Source organism: Fukomys damarensis, unplaced genomic scaffold (assembly GCF_012274545.1).
Source record: "Fukomys damarensis isolate Sample0158 unplaced genomic scaffold, DMR_v1.0_HiC HiC_scaffold_13, whole genome shotgun sequence".
NCBI lineage: Eukaryota > Metazoa > Chordata > Mammalia > Rodentia > Bathyergidae > Fukomys > Fukomys damarensis.
Window position 1 is genome coordinate 2,212,668 of NW_022900925.1, and position 15,517 is coordinate 2,228,184.

The 15,517-nt window shown below is 43.0% G+C and overlaps 1 protein-coding gene across 8 annotated transcripts in view; it reads left to right on the forward strand.

Moving 5' to 3' along the window:
* Positions 1 to 15,517, forward strand: part of Pigl (phosphatidylinositol glycan anchor biosynthesis class L) — a 72,401-nt gene that overhangs the window by 45,955 nt on the left and 10,929 nt on the right. For 4 of the 8 annotated variants that reach the window (XM_010611516.2, XM_010611526.2, XM_033762766.1 and 1 more), the window contains exons 3-5: positions 4,598 to 4,688; positions 11,741 to 11,808; positions 14,805 to 14,836. In XM_010611516.2, the coding sequence (XP_010609818.1) occupies positions 4,598 to 4,688; positions 11,741 to 11,808; positions 14,805 to 14,836 (191 nt within the window). Of the gene's footprint in view, positions 1 to 4,597; positions 4,689 to 11,740; positions 11,809 to 12,138; positions 12,305 to 14,804; positions 14,837 to 15,517 lie in introns of those variants that run through there. The other 4 variants (XR_004516935.1, XR_004516934.1, XM_033762767.1 and 1 more) reach the window with 3 other exon arrangements.

Genomic DNA, 15,517 nt, shown 5'->3' on the forward strand with positions numbered 1-15,517 from the left:
CAGTAATAAAAATCAGAAACAACCTAAATAATTGATCATATGGAGCCTTTTAAAGATTGGCCCTGCTAGAAATACCAGAAGTCCACAATAATCATAGGAGATCGTACACCAAAATGGTGTGATCGTTCACTCCGCACGGTCCTTGGTGCCTCAGTTCCTTGTTTTGTCACGCTGTTGTGTCTTTCATACCTAAGAATCTGTCATAGACCAAAGTGGCTACTCCAGTTCTAGTCAGGATGTACAAATTTCAGTCAGTGAGATGAGATGAGGGCTGGGAAAAGAAGGTCGGGGGAGTGCTGGCCAAACAAAAATGGGCAAAGTTCATCTTCTAAGGAACAATCCAAAGGTTGACTCACAACACTCCTATTTATGTTCTGCCAACATAGTTATCCAACAGAATTGCTAACCTATTAGAAAAGATAGAAACTATGCAACGGTTATTACTTAGACTTAGTGCTTGCACTGATGAGGGTTGAACTTTAGGCAAAGGACAACTCAGGTAGTTGGTCAGAAAGGAGTCACTTTTTCTACATTTACCTGCTTGAGATTTTCCAGTTTTCTATTTCATAAAATATAAAATTTTGTTTTCTTATGTTGAGGAGAGGGAGTCCCATTGGAATGTTTTGCACCTCCCACCCAGTTCATATACTTTTTGTTTTTTCCTAAGAAAGATCTCACTACATCGTCCAAACTGAACTTGAACTCACTGTGTTGCTGGGGCTGGCCTCAAACTTGTAGTAATCCTTCTGTCTGAGATTCCCGATTGCTGGGGTTACAGGCCTGCACCACCACAACCGGCTCACTTCATATACTTTTTACTCTTAATCTGTTACATAAAGTTGCCTTCCAACCTACTGCTTGTACACTATCAGAGGCTGGTAAAACTGCCTTCTTCTCAGTCAAGTAGGGGATGCTTCCATCAACCAAGTAATGCTTGGGCTGGGGATTTAGCTCAGTGGCAAGGCAGGCACAAAGGCCTGAGTTTGATCCTTGGTACTAAAACAATCAGTGCTTATTACATCCTCTAGTAAAATGCTTTGCATGTGATAGAAGCACACTTATTGTTATTCATTTAAATAAACTGATCTTTGACTTGAATTGTACCAAATACCACATAAGAAACAAGTCTATTCTCTTAATTTGACTCTAGATAAGGAGATACCCAAAATAACAGAGAACGGTAGAAACAGTAGAATACTATTCTCATTAGATGCTAAGTGGAAATGGTCTAGGCCATAGTTGGTATAAAAGTTCAGTTAAGGTTAAATGCAGGGAAGGTATGTAGTAAAGAATTCAGCCTTACCGAAGGAGCAGTCTAGGTTCTGTCCTTGGCTTCTGGGAGGTGATCTGTGTCATACCTGATAGCATTCTCTTTCCCTCTCCCTCTGCCTTTCTCTTTATTTCAGTATTAGAGATTGAACCCAGGTCCTCCTGTATTATAGGCAAACTACCGCTGAACTACATCCCCAACCCCGACTTTTTAAAAAATTTTATTTTGAGATAGGATCTTGCTAAGTTGCCCAGTATGGCCTTGGACTTGTGATCCTTCTGCTTCACCTAAGATTACAGGTGTGCACCATCATGCCCATCTGGACTTTGACTAATTTTAATCTGTATTGTCTCTCTGAGATTAAACTGTAACCATGAATAGGACAGCTTTCAGTGACAGCTATGTGAATTATGGAACCTGAGGGTGATCTGGGGAACCCTTGAACTAGTAATTACTAACTGGTGTCAAAAAGAAGGGCAGGGTAGGGGGCTGGGCCCTCTAAACTTTCAATTGGCCCTAAATCCCTTGCAGAAGGCTTTGTGGAGCAGGTAGCACTGAAGGCAAGTCCTAGAAAATGAGTGAGGTAGTAGAAGAGGTAGAAAGAAAAGCTGGGAGGAATCTCAAGGGATCAGAAGCCAGAGGTGGGCATTCTGTGTGAAAGGGGGAATCCCAGTGGTATTGAACAAAAGGCTCTGTTTTCCTGACTTCAGTGTCTTCATCTTTCTGAGAATGTTGGTCACCTCAGAGATCCGTCACTGACAGACTTGGAGAAAGGTTGTATAAGAAATTTTGGAGTGAACGTCCACATATGCTCAGCCTATCTTTAAATTCACAAATCAGCAGCTACTGAAACACACTCATCTAAAAATTAATCACCATTATTCCCAATAAGAATGGATAATATCTCCCACTGTTAGATACCAGAGGAAAATAGTGAAGAAAATATTACAAATTAGTAATGGGAAAACAGTATTTCATGAATTCCTCCTACGTACCAGTTACTATTCTAAGTGTGAAGTACAATGTAATAAAAAAATACTGAACTATCAATAGATCATCAGTAAATATTAGGACTGAGCTCTGGTAAAGTAACACAGGCCTGCTTTTGATCATTCTAACACTACTTACTATTAACACCTTTGTCCTTTCCTTAAACTATATGACCAGTCTTTTTTTTTTTTTTTTTGAGACAGGGTCTCACTATGTAGTTGAGACTGACCTGGAACTCACTATGTAACCCAGGCTGGTCTTGAACTCACAGTGATTCTCCTGCCTCAGCCTCCTGAGTGCTGGGATTACAGGCATGCACCACCATGCCCAGCAGCCAGTCTTAAACTCACTCAGAAATTGTTTACAGGGCTGGAGACCTGTTGCCTAGTATGTGCAAGGCCCTGGGTTCAATCCCCAGCAAAGGAAGAGGGAAAGGGGTGAGGGAGAAAGTGATTACAACCTCAAGATTGCTTACTTAAATGTTAAGCCTGAATCTGTAAATTAGAAGAAAACAGGAGAAACTCCTTGGCAGTAATTTTATAATAAAATTCAAAAAGCACAGACAACAAAAGTAAAAAATAAACAGGTAAAACTATATAAAACTAAAAAGCTTTTGCCCAGAAAAGTCAAAAAATGAAAAGGTAAGCTACAGAATAGGAGAGAATATTTGTAAAACACATCCAACATAGGACTAATATCCAAATATATTAAGAATTTATATAATAGAAAAAAAAATGGCAAAGGGCCTGAATAGACATTTTTCCAAAGAAAATAAGTGGCCAACAGGTATATGAAAAAGTGCTCAACACACTAATAAACAAGAAAATACAGATCAAAACCACAATGAACTACCACTGAGCTAGTTAGGATGGCTGTTTTCAAAATGTCAAATAGCCAGATTTGATGGCACAGACACCTATAATCCCAGCTGCTTGGGAGGCTGAGACAGAAGGAATCCAAGTTCAAGCCCAGCCTGAGAAACTGAATGACTTGGTGAGACCCCATCTCAAAACTAAATAAAATATAATTAAGTAAAATGGGTTGGGGATATAGCTCAGTGCAAAGGCCCTGGGTTGAAGCTCCAGTACTGCAAAAAGAAAAGTGGGGTATGATCTCATATGCCTGTAATCCCAATATTTTGGGAGACTGAGGCAGGAGGATCACAAGTTCGAGCCCAGCCTGGACAATGTAGTAAGACCCTGTCTCAAAATACAAAATAAAAAAGGGGCTGGAGATGTAGCTTAATGTGAAGTCCCTAGGTTCAGTCCCCAGTATCAGAAAGCAGCAGGGGTGGAGAGAGAAGAGGGAAGAGAGACAGGCTTCCTCACTGCTGTCCGGGAATGGAGTCACCAAAAGAAGGGTGCAAAGCACTGCCTGTTCCTTTGCACCTTGCTCAAGTGAGCTTGACTCCAGTAGCAGATTGCGATTCTCTGAAGAGAAGTGGGCTTCCTGCTCTTTGGGATTCATTTTCAGCACTCAGAACTTCTCTTTTCCCTTTTTCTTCCTCTCCTTTTCTTTCTCCCTCTCCCTCACCCTCTCCCCTCCATGTAGCTCAGGCTGGCCTTGAATGTATTTATACTGTTCAGGCTGGCCTCAAAATTGCAGCAATCCTCCTGCCTCAGACTTCCAAGTGCTGGGATTACAGGGATGCACCACCATGCCCAGCAGTGCTTCTTGTTCTTGTGTGCTAAAATTCTATGAAAATATGACCATGTGTTCAGTTTCCAAAGTACTACCCTGATACATTTATGTAGCTCTCTGAGCTGGGAACATATAGGCAGCTGGTGTCACCCTAAGGTACTTCCACTGGTTCCTGTATTCCTAGTTCTCCTCTCAGAGCTTAGCAGGCCATGTTTTATATTCCATTTCCAGGGCTGAAAGTGGGGCTTCTTACTAGTTCTGCTTTCTCCTGAGCCCTTCCCTGCTTGCTGATCTGTCTGTCTTGCTTCCTATAGGAGCATCCCTAAACTCATAGGGCCATAAGGGGGTGGGGGGAGGCCAGGCATATCCCAGCACTCGGGAGGCAGAGGCAGGAGGATCCGAAGTTTGAGTCCTGCCTGGATAACTTGAAAAGGCTGGGTATGTAGCTCAGTGCAAAGGTCCTGGGTTCAATCCCTAGTGCTGTGAGAAAGTGAAGGCTCAATAATAAATTGTGCATTGATTTCTTGATGTTTCATTTTTTGTAAATTGTATCTCTTACTTGAAATCTGAGGCCCTTAAAAGGTAGGGAAACCCCAACTTCAAATATAACTGACACACTGGGCACATACTATTGGAGCTTAGAGGAAGGTTGTACTTAATAAGAAAAGGTGTTCAAGTTGTGCTTCTTGCTTGCAGGACTTTCCCAGATGACCCAGCAGTGCAGTGGGACACGAAGCATGTGGCTAGCATCCTCCTCCAGTACACAGAGGTCAATGGCATCAACCTGGTAAGGGGACGAATCCCTCATTAGAAAGCCCAGGTCCCCGTCCTGTCACATTAGTTGGTTTCAGCAACTTTTCCCATGGCTGCCCTCCCACATCCAGTCCTACTCAATACCCACTCTGTAGAAAGGCCCCAAAACTCCAGTGTTCTCTCCTAAACTTGCTAAGGAACAAACACACCTTTTTTTTTTTTTTTTTAAGTTCTGGGAATTGAACCTGAGGCTATGCACTGAACTACATCCCCAGTTCTTTTATTCTGAACTACATCCCCAGTTCTTTTATTATTTATCTTGAAACAGAGCCTCACTAAGTCACCCAGGCTAGGCTGGAACTTATGATCCTCCTGCCTCAAACTCCCAAGTGTGCTGGACTATGCTCACCTGAAACACACCTTTTAATTGCCTTTTAGATCTTTTGTGAGACTGAGTAACTGAATAATTGATGCAAAGGTACAGACAGAATACTTTTGCAAACTATGTCCTCCTTCCTTCACCTCTGTCTGGCAGGATCCTATGCTATGACTCTTATTTGTATAGAACTACACCTTGTGCCATGCATTTTCACATTTAGAGTATTATTTTCTGTTTAGAGGAAGCAGGGCTTCACAGAGCTTAAACAGTTTGTCCAAAGTAGGCAAGTAGACAAACTGGGATTCTAAAAAAAAAGAATTTTGGGGTACCACGGACTCTACCCAGGACCTTGAACATATTAAGCATGTGCTGTACCACTGAACCACACTGACAGCCCCAAAGCTAGGGTTTGGTTTTGTTTTTTGTTTTTGGTAGTGAGGATCGAACTTGGATCCTTGCACTTGCAAGGCAGGTGGCAGAACCACTGAGCTAAATCCCCAGCCTTCAAAGCTAGGGTTTTAAGCCTCAACTTTCTCACTTCTAAAAACATGAGGGTAATTTCAGACCTACTTCAGAAAGAAAATTTCAGTCACAATAGAGCAATATTAGAGCAATAGCAATAGCAATGGCAGATGTTCGTATTTACTTGCAAAGGTGGACAGGCTTAGCAACAACACATCTCAGCTTTAGTAGGATTTAGTAGGTCTAGACTTAGCCTCTGGCTGATTTTTTTTTTTGTTTTTTTTGTTTTTGTTTTTGTTTTTTGGGACAGGGTCTCACTATGTAGTTGAGACTGACCTGGAACTCACTATATAGCTCAGGCTGGTCTCGAACTCATAGCAATCCTCCTGCCTCAGCCTCCCCAGTGCTGGGATTACAGGCATGCGCCACCACGCCCGGCCAGCCTCTGGTTGATTTTAAAGCTAAGAAGGCTTACTAAATCTCAAAATAATGACAACAATAATAATAGTAATCCTTCCTGGGTTAATATTGTTTAAAACCCTTCTCTGTTAAGTTATGGCTAATCTTCATTAAAAGACGAATCTTGCTTTTAACAATAATGAACTCATTGACTGAAGTGATTAGACCTTCTTTTTCTTTTCTTTTAAATAGCAAAACATTTATTGGTACATTTTACACATACATAGTGATAACAGTCATCATAGGGTCTTTTTTTCCTTTTTGGTTTTTTTGAGAAGAGGTCTCACTATGTAGTTCAGGCTGGCCTGGAACTCACTACATAGCCCAGGCTGGTCTTCAACGTGGGGTGATTTTCCTGCCTTAGCTTCCCAAATGCTGGGACTATAGGCATGTGCTACCACACCTGGCTTTAGACCTTTCTTAAGAGAGGATCTACACTGATACATTAATCAGTCTGTTTTCAAATGGAAAATATACAACAGCAATTTAGTGCACACAGACAATAATGTGCACCTCACTGCTCGCTCTCAGTCACATCACGGCTGAGATGCAGGTGGGCCCCAAAGGCCCTGACCCTGCTGGACTCTTCCATCTTGTTTTTTTTTTTTTTTTTTTGGCTTTCTTCCTTTTCCTGGATGGAAAATGGTTTTTAAGTTTGCAAGCCCACACATCTTGCCTTCCCTTCCCAGATCTGAACAGGAAAGCAGTAGATTACATTCATGAGTTTGAGTCAAATGTCCAGCCCCGCTGACGGACTGACCTTAGTCCTTTTAGCCAACCTGCCTCATTCTCCCACAATCGGGACATCTCAGCTGTGCAGAAAGAGCTGCTCTTCATGGCCAACCTTAAGTCTACTTGTCACCCTGTTCTCTTTTGTTGTGGCTTCCCCAGGTCCATTCCCCAAATCCTCCCTCCCTTTCCCACTTTAGTGCTTAACCAGTGTTGTTCTCCCCATTCATGCTTACAGGATAAACTCTCATCCTTTTAAACTTAGAATTCAAAGCTGTCCTTGAACCAGTCCCCACTTTAAGCCTAAACACTGGTGACAGCTAGGTTTATTTTTCAGACCACATTGTGCCCGATCTGGGCCTTGAATATCTAGAGGTGGCACTTCAAAACTGCTCTGCATGCCTTTTTTACTCACGTTTGGGTCTCAGAAAGGTGATTTGTGGCCCAGGCCCACCTCAAGAACCCCTTCTCCGAGAAGGGTTCCTTGTCTTCTTTAGCCCTTTTGGGGATTTTCACAGTATTTGCTGTGTGTGCTTTGCATGTGGCAGGTGTTGCTGTTTACCTTTTAAAGTGCAGACCATGTCTTGCAAACTAGAGTAAGATCTGTGAAGGTCAGGACTGTGCCTGACATCTTTACATCTCCAGATTCAGAATAGAGCCTCAGAGAGTGCTCCTCCCAAAACTGCCACTTTCCTGCCTGGAGGGCTTTTCTGAAGGTGTGCAGGGCAGTTAACATTCACTCAAGTGAGTGACAAGGCCTTCACTGACAAGTGAATTGTGAATTGATTTAACTACTGTCAATGAGAATCATTTTACAATAGCACTTTGCTAATAAATTACTTGCAACACATCCTACTACTCAAAAGGAAATACAGGCTGTCACGGTGCAATTGGGAATGCTTTCTCTGACCTATACTTATTTAACTACAGTAGAAGTGCAGGATCATGTTAACACTATGACCAGTGTGGCCATAACTCACAGGAAAGGAGCTAAACATGGGTTTCCATTCAACTTCCTGCATCACAGTTAAAATGTACTTTTACACAGAAGAACAGTCCCTGCAGGGCTAGGGCTGAGGCAGGTGAGGAGACATTCAGTGGCAGAATACTGTACCACGGCCAGGCGTGGTAGCGCACGCCTGTAATCCCAGCACATGGGAGGGTGAGGCAGGAGGATCGCTGTGAGTTCGAGACCAGCCTGGACTACACAGTGATTTCCAGGTCAGTCTCAACTATATAGTGAGACCCTGTCTCAAAAAAAAAAAAAAGAATATGGTACCAAGATGAGAGCATGAATCTTGCGGGTCCCCAGTTACTCCATTCAGACTGGAAGTACTGACTACACATTGAGAGATGGTGAAGTCCCAAAAATGTAGCATATATAGAACTGGAGAACACAGAGCTGAGTCATGGGAAGAGTTTATCACCTGGGTGGTGCCAGGAAGAGACTAAACACACTTCTTTGCCCAAGCTGGCTTGGCAGCCATCAGCATGGTGTGATGGCAGGAAACTGAGTTCCATCTGGTCCTGTGTCTGCCGTAGCCTTTCAAGCTGTCTACCCTGTTCCCTACAATAGCATCACGAGACCAACAAGGTGTGACTGACGTGACAGGGCTTTGGCAAGTGCAAAGCTGCACTCTACAGAAAGCAGAGTAGGAGGTTGGTAGGGTCTTCTTTGGACATCAGGTGGGCTAGGTCTTAGGCCCTAAGCCTTGCCTCATCTGTCATTCAAAAATTTAGCTGTTCAGGCTGGGGATTTAGCTCAGTGTTTCCACCATCTGCCTCGCAAGTGCAAGGTCCTGAGTGCAATCCCTGGTACCAAATAAATAAATAAATAAAGTAAAAACTCTAGTTGTCCAACACCTTCTGTAGGACATTCACAGTGTAGAGAATGGGGACTGCAGCAGAAAGCCAAACGTACCTAATCCTTGCTCCCTTAGAGTTGGGTGTCTCAGCTGTAGCACTAGACATTTTGGGGTGGACAATTCCTTGATGTGGGAACTGTCCTATGCACTGTAGAATGTTTAGTAGCAAGACCTCTCCTCAGGTGTCACAATGAAAGTGTTTCCAAAGATTTCCAGATGCCTTAGAAACTGAAGTGCCCTACAGGTTCCCTATTGTTCTCTTTCTGTTGTCGTCATTGTCCTCCTCCTCCTCTTCCTTCTCTTCTTCTTCCTCCTTCTCCTTCTTTCTTCTTCTTCTTCCTTGCTGGTGATTGAACCTAGGGACTTCACACAGATTGCTCATAGTGATCTAATTTTATCTTCAGCAATCTATTAAGAAAAGCAGGACAGTGTTACTCTCTTGATATCACACAGGTAGAAGCCAAGATGTTCCAAGTAGAAAAGACTTTTGATAATACAGCTCTGTAGCTTGCCCAGGGTGCTGCAGGTGATCAGTGTTAGGATTACTAGGCATAGCCCTCCCCTATTTGTGTTGCATGAAACATGTAGGATCAGCACTGGATATGTGAGTTATATGATTAGCATTTTTATACTTTTTTGGTTGTTTTGCTCCATTTCGTCAGTACTGGGAATTAAGTCCAGAGCCTTTGAACTGAACTACACACCCAGCCTTACTTTATATTTTTATTCTGAGACGGCGTCTCAGTAACAAATTAAGTTGCCCAGGCTGGGCTGGGCTGATTCTCCTTTAGTCTCCCAGAATGCTGGGATTAGAGGTGTGAGCCACCATGCCCAGCTTTCAAAGATTATATTTTAGGGCAGTTTTAGATTATATCTCGTAGGATCATTTGGAGAAATAAATGGGATAACGAGTGGGAGAAAGTTCTGATAAAGATAACACCCTATTTAGGTACTATTCGTACTGGTAGTATTTGAAATAGCAGTTGACTGGAAGGTGGGTTGGCCTACAATCCAAGAGGAGGAAAGGAGACAAGATTAAGCCCAGGTGGGACTATTACATTACAAAATGGACATACTGCAACAAATATGCCTTTGTGCTTAAACAGAAAACTTTAGAAATAGATCAATGAAGGAAGATTTGGAGCTGTGTATAGCTGAAGAGGAAGACTGTCTCTTAAAAGTGAGCAGAAGTGCGTATTGGGCTGGGAGTGTAGCTCAGTGCCTTCTGTAGCATGCTGGGTGCCCTGGGTTCTGTCCAAAATGTGGAGGGAAGAAGGGGAAGAAAAGCAAGCAAGAGGGAGAGAAGGATGAAAGGAAGAAAGGGATGGGTGTTGAACACTCTACAAGACCAATACTGGACCACTGGAAATGACACTGCTATGTCCCAAATGGTCCCTCATTATTTTCCCCCTTATATTAGATTCCTATGGTTGTTGCAACAAATTACCACAAATTTGGTGGCTTAAGACAACAGATTTATTTTTTTACTATTCTGAAGTTCAGAAGTCCAAAAATCGATTTCACTGAGCTAAAGTCAAGGTGTTGGCAAGCCTGGTTCCTTCTGAAAGCACTGATGGGAAAATTTATTTCCTTACCATTTTCAGCTTTTCGTGATCACTGTATTTCTTAGCTTATGAGCCCTTCTCCATCTTCAAAGTTTATCATGCCAATGTGCGCTCCTTGTTGGCACGTCCTCCTTCTCTGACCCTCTGTCCTTGTAAGGATCACTGATACTACATTTCAACCCACCAGCTAATGCAGAATATCCCCACCTCAAAATCCTTAATTTAATCCATTTTCAAAGTCCCTTTTGCCATGTGAGGTAACATTCAGAGGTTCCAGGGACTAGAACATATTTGGGGGAATAATTATTCAGCCTACCAAGAAATCTTACTCCACAGGACTTATTCACACTGAGGTGGCAGAGACTGATTACAATTCTAAGGATAACTTCGCCTTTAATGGGGACTTGAGTTTTACACTGAAGGATTGAGGTTCTCAGGGTGACAGTTAAGAAATCTGCTGGTAGTTGACAGAGATCGAAGCACATGTTTCTAATAGTAGGCTCATTCTTAATCAAGACTGGCCCTGGGAAAACCTTCCTGTATAGAGTACTTGATTCCTTGGAAACATTTCAATAATGGCATGAAACAAAAAGGAAGGGAGAGGGGATTTGCCAAAGAGCTTCTTAGTTTTAAGGGATGTAGCCATTCCCTGGCAGAATTCTTCCCTGGTACTGGAAGATCATCTTGAGATTTCCCCCTGGATATCTGAGACCTAGGGAATTTACCAGTGGATTATCTTCACCTGAGGTGGTACTATTTCTTGATGGTGTTCCCAAAGAATAATTCTCAAATCTCAGAATCCTCCAGGGACCAGTCAACATGTCTTACAGTTTTAACTAGAAAGACCAAGAGTGAATCCCTCCCCAGCCTATTTCAGTCTCTGTTCGAAGTCCCTTCATCCATGCTGTGTCACCACCTTTCCCTGGGAAAGTCTGCCACTTTCTGTCATCCTCTAACTGTCCTATTCCTTTTCCTGAATCCTTGTTTATTTTTTCATATTTCTTTATTATCCTGGCTGTTTTTTATTGTCATTATTCAAATAATCCTTTGATCTTTTAAATCTACCTGTGCCAAAATAGAATGTTAAATACTAGACTAAACTTCCAGTTAGTAAACTGATGTTGATCTATCTGTGAAAATGGAAGCAAGGAGTCTATGAACAGATAGTTTTTCTGTGAACTCAACCCGAGTACACAGTGGTTATTGACCTATAAAGATTTTGTGCCTGTGGTATGGCATAAGGAAAAGAGTCCAAATAAATCAGGCAGCACCTTCCTGAGCAAAGTTCACATTACAGCCAGCTAGAAAAATTAAATGTGCTGATAAATAGTTAAGCAGATAAGCAACAAAGATATTGTGAACCAAGTTTCTGTCATGGCTGAATTATACTGTGCTCTACTGGCCAGGAATAAGAGCGAGCAGTAAATCCACGAAAGCCATCTTCATTTTAAAATCAGCCAGGCCAATAGCCACATACCATTGATCTGCTCAGGAGTCAGTTCAGATATCCTCAGAATCTGAAGTTTCAGGGCTCTACTCGCTCCTTCTGTTCCCAAGTGAATGGCAGCAGCTACTCTGAAGCTGAGGCAAGAGATATAGTGAAAATCCTGTCTCTCTCTCTCTACAGGTGGTGACTTTCGATTCAGGAGGAGTCAGTGGTCACAGCAATCATGTTGCTCTGTATGCAGCTGTGAGGTATGATTTCTCAGGATTGGAGGTGGAAGAGGGTTTGCCCATTTACTTAAAGGTCACAGTTGCTAAAGCACTTTCCCCCTGGATATCTAAGGCCTAGAGAATTTACCAGTGAGTCACGGGTGGCTATGCTGCTCACTACATCTCACCACACCATCTCTATGATCTCTCACAAGTCTCAGTAGAAATGCTCATCTTGGGCCAGGGATTTAGCTCAGTGGTTCCACTGACTGCTTTGCAAGCACAAGGTCCTGAGTTTGATCACTGGTACCAAAAAAAAGAAAAAGAAAAGAAATGCTCATCTCCTAAACAGCTGATTTTTTTTTTTTAAAGCCCCTGGACATGGCAAATGTGGTAACTGGATTCGTTTCTTTAATGTGGACACAGAAAGCTTCTGGGCCAATTTTGCAACTCCTGTAGTACATGGATGGTGCGTGCCTGTAGCCCCAGCACTCAGGAGGCTGAGGCAGGAGGATCACTGTGAGTTCAAGGCCAGCCTAAACTACAAAGTGAGACCATGTCTCAAAAAACAGACAAATAAAAAGACTTCAAAGAATGAGCTCTGTGGATCAGTATATCCTCTGGCTTCATCTTCTTCCTCTTTACTCTCATTTTTATTTTAATCTGTCATTATGAATTTTGTACAATACCTCCAGGCTTTCTTTGGAGAAGGGCATAACTTATAAAATATGAAATCTCACCTATTCGTCATAGCCACTGAGGTTTAATGATATTTTCTTTCCACTTTACCAATAAAACCTAAATGGAACCTCAAAGATTCTGAACAACTTAGGGTCATACAAACACAGTCTTTCCTGTCCCCTAGAGACGTGCTTCTGCTGGGACCCAAGTCAGCAGTGTGCTGGGCCTTTCCTGGCTGAGCAAGTGGATTGAAAGTCTCACTGTATAATCTTTGTCTAATATGCTCCACAGTCTCAGACTGGACCCGTGAAATATATGAAGTTGGAAATGACTACGTCTCAGCCATCACATGTTTGACTGAGGCCATGAAGGGATTTGCCCAGGACTGTAAGGTTCAACAGTGGCAGAGAAAGAACCAGAATCTCATTCTTCTGTCAGGTACCTGTGAAGGCAGATTCATCCTGAGGACCCTCCAGCCTTCTCCTTAAATTGCACATCACTGAGTGGAAGATGCAGAAATCATTCCCCCATACTCTTTCCAGATCACAGTCCCTGATTTGACCAGACTGCTCTCTCAACCTACAAAGACTAGTCACTTCATGAGCAGCCAGAGGTCATGGTTATAGAGATCTGTTGTGAGATTCTTTGTGTCTATTAGATTCAGGAAAGACACATTCCCCAGCTTCAGTCAATCTTTTTTTTTTTTTTTTTGCCCCCAGTAGTGGGTATCAAACTCAGAACCTTGTGATTGTAAGACAGGCATGTTGCCATTTAGCTAAATCCCTAGCCTTACAATCTTTTGTGTGTGTGTGTGTGTTTTGTTTTTTGAGACAAGATCTCACTGTGTAACCTATGCTGGCCTTGAACTCAGTGATCCTCCTGCCTCAGCCTCCTGAATACTGGGACTACAAGTGTATGCCACCATACCCAGCTTGTGATTCTGTAATTTATAGTTTGCGATGTTTCTGTGACAATATATGGAAAAGCAAGGCAGCCCAGAAGTAGTGTTTCTAACCATGTAGTTAATGTTGGGGCCTTGGGCTCTCAGGACAGGCATGAACAGGAAGCGAATAAATTTGTGACATTTTTTAAACCAACTATTCATACTGTATCAGATAAAGGATCCAATCAGGTATTCTTCAAACAAACCAAGATCACCATAACAGGCAGGGTTGCCAGGACACTGAGGTTGTCTTAGCTTGCTCCGTCCCTGGTCCAGTCTGCACTAAAGTGGGGAAACCAGGGAAGGCTCCCTTCCAGTAGAAAACCCACCCAGGGAAGCCACCTTCTATAAGCAGAACTTCCTGGGGCTATTTTCCTCAAGAGGTAGGAGTACCACAGGCTATCCATATTCCATGTCTTCTCTACACTAATGGGGCCACTGCCCTTCATATAAAAACCACTTATGGTCACGCTCACCATCTTCTAAATCTTTTCTCCACAGTCACTCTGGCCCGCTAAATTCATCAGACTCATTTTAGTTCTCACTTGGCCTTTCTGTGGCATCTGGCTCTGCCTCACACTCACTGAATTGCTGCTTTGACTGCCTGGCACTGGCTGGCCCTACCCACTCTGGCTTTTCTGGCTCTCGGGCCCCTTCCTGTCTTCCCCTGCCATGGGAGGCACCTCTCTGCCATCCCCAGGGCTCTATACATAACCTTGCTCAGTGAGTATCCTTATGGTATAAGGTTGTCAGTGTGAGTGCCAGATGCAGGCCTGCAGTGCTCACCTCTTCTTGTGGATATCCTGACCACAACAAAATCAGAGTCTCCAGAGTGCAGGACAAGTCATCTCCTTTTCAGGTTCCCAGAGACAAAGCTTTGTCAGGCTTTTCTACTTCTTGGGTTGGTGCCAGAGTGAGTTCCATAAGCTGATCAACTCTCTCAACTCCTTCACCCCCTTTGCCAGATCATTGCTGTTGGGCTCATGTCATCCCTTACTCTCAGGTGGGAATTGGGGAGCTCAGAAAAGAAAAAGGAAATATCATGGAGGAAATACCATCGAAGAAGTATCACCTAATACTTTAAAATATTCTCCTGTCATACATCACAGAGAAAAACTATGAAGAGACCAAGCTATTCACCTTCAAGCCTAACAGGCAAAGCTTGCTTGGAGTCATTTTGTAAGCCATAGCAGCTTTGGGATTAGCTGTCCTTGGGTAAGGTGCCCACCCAGATTCCTTCGCTGTAGCTAGAATCATGGAATCCTGGCAATCTAGATGATGATGTGTGCAAAAGAAACCCCCTGGGAACCTGTATGAAGGCACCACGGGCTCTGCAGGCCTTCCTCCATGGGCTGCTTGGTAACACAGAGGAGGGGCAATTCTTAACCTGCTCTCTTTTTCTCTCTCCCTCCAGGGCCCTGTACTCAGAAGGGAAGTTCCCTGAAGGTAAGGCCTGTCTTTTTGGCAAAAAGCTGTTTGCTATCCCTTGTAGAAACTTATCAGAGAGAGATTTGCAAATATTGTTGGCTCTCCATATCCACAAATTCCAAATCCGTGGATTCAACTACCACAGATCAAAATTACTCAGGAAAAAATTGCTTCCGTACTGAATATGCACACTCTTTTCTTGTCATTGTTCCCTACAGTATAACAACTATTTACATAGTATTTACATTACATAAGCCTAGAGATGTTTGAAAGTGGAAGACAAACACGAAGTATACAGATTCTATACAAATACAATGTAATTTTCTATGAGGGACTTTGAGCATCCAGATTTTGGTATTTGTGGGATTCCTGGAATAAATCCCCACCTGGTATTGAGGGATGACTGTACAGTAAGAGTGGAACAGAGGCAAAAGCTGGGAAGGCAGCCTCACTTCCTGACTCAGCTCTGTGTGCCTGTCAAGCCATATCCACTAGAAAGTGCCCTGCCAGAGGGCTGAATCCAGATGTGCTGAGAGGCCAGGCTTGCCCTCACATCTGTCTAGTTTTCTCACAGGATAGGTCTCTCCAGCCTCTGGTGTTCTGCCAGTCTGTCCATCTAAACTCACATCCCATCCCCCAACTAATAATTGTAATTAGCACAACAATTCCTAACCCTTGGGCAGGTATTTGATTCCATTT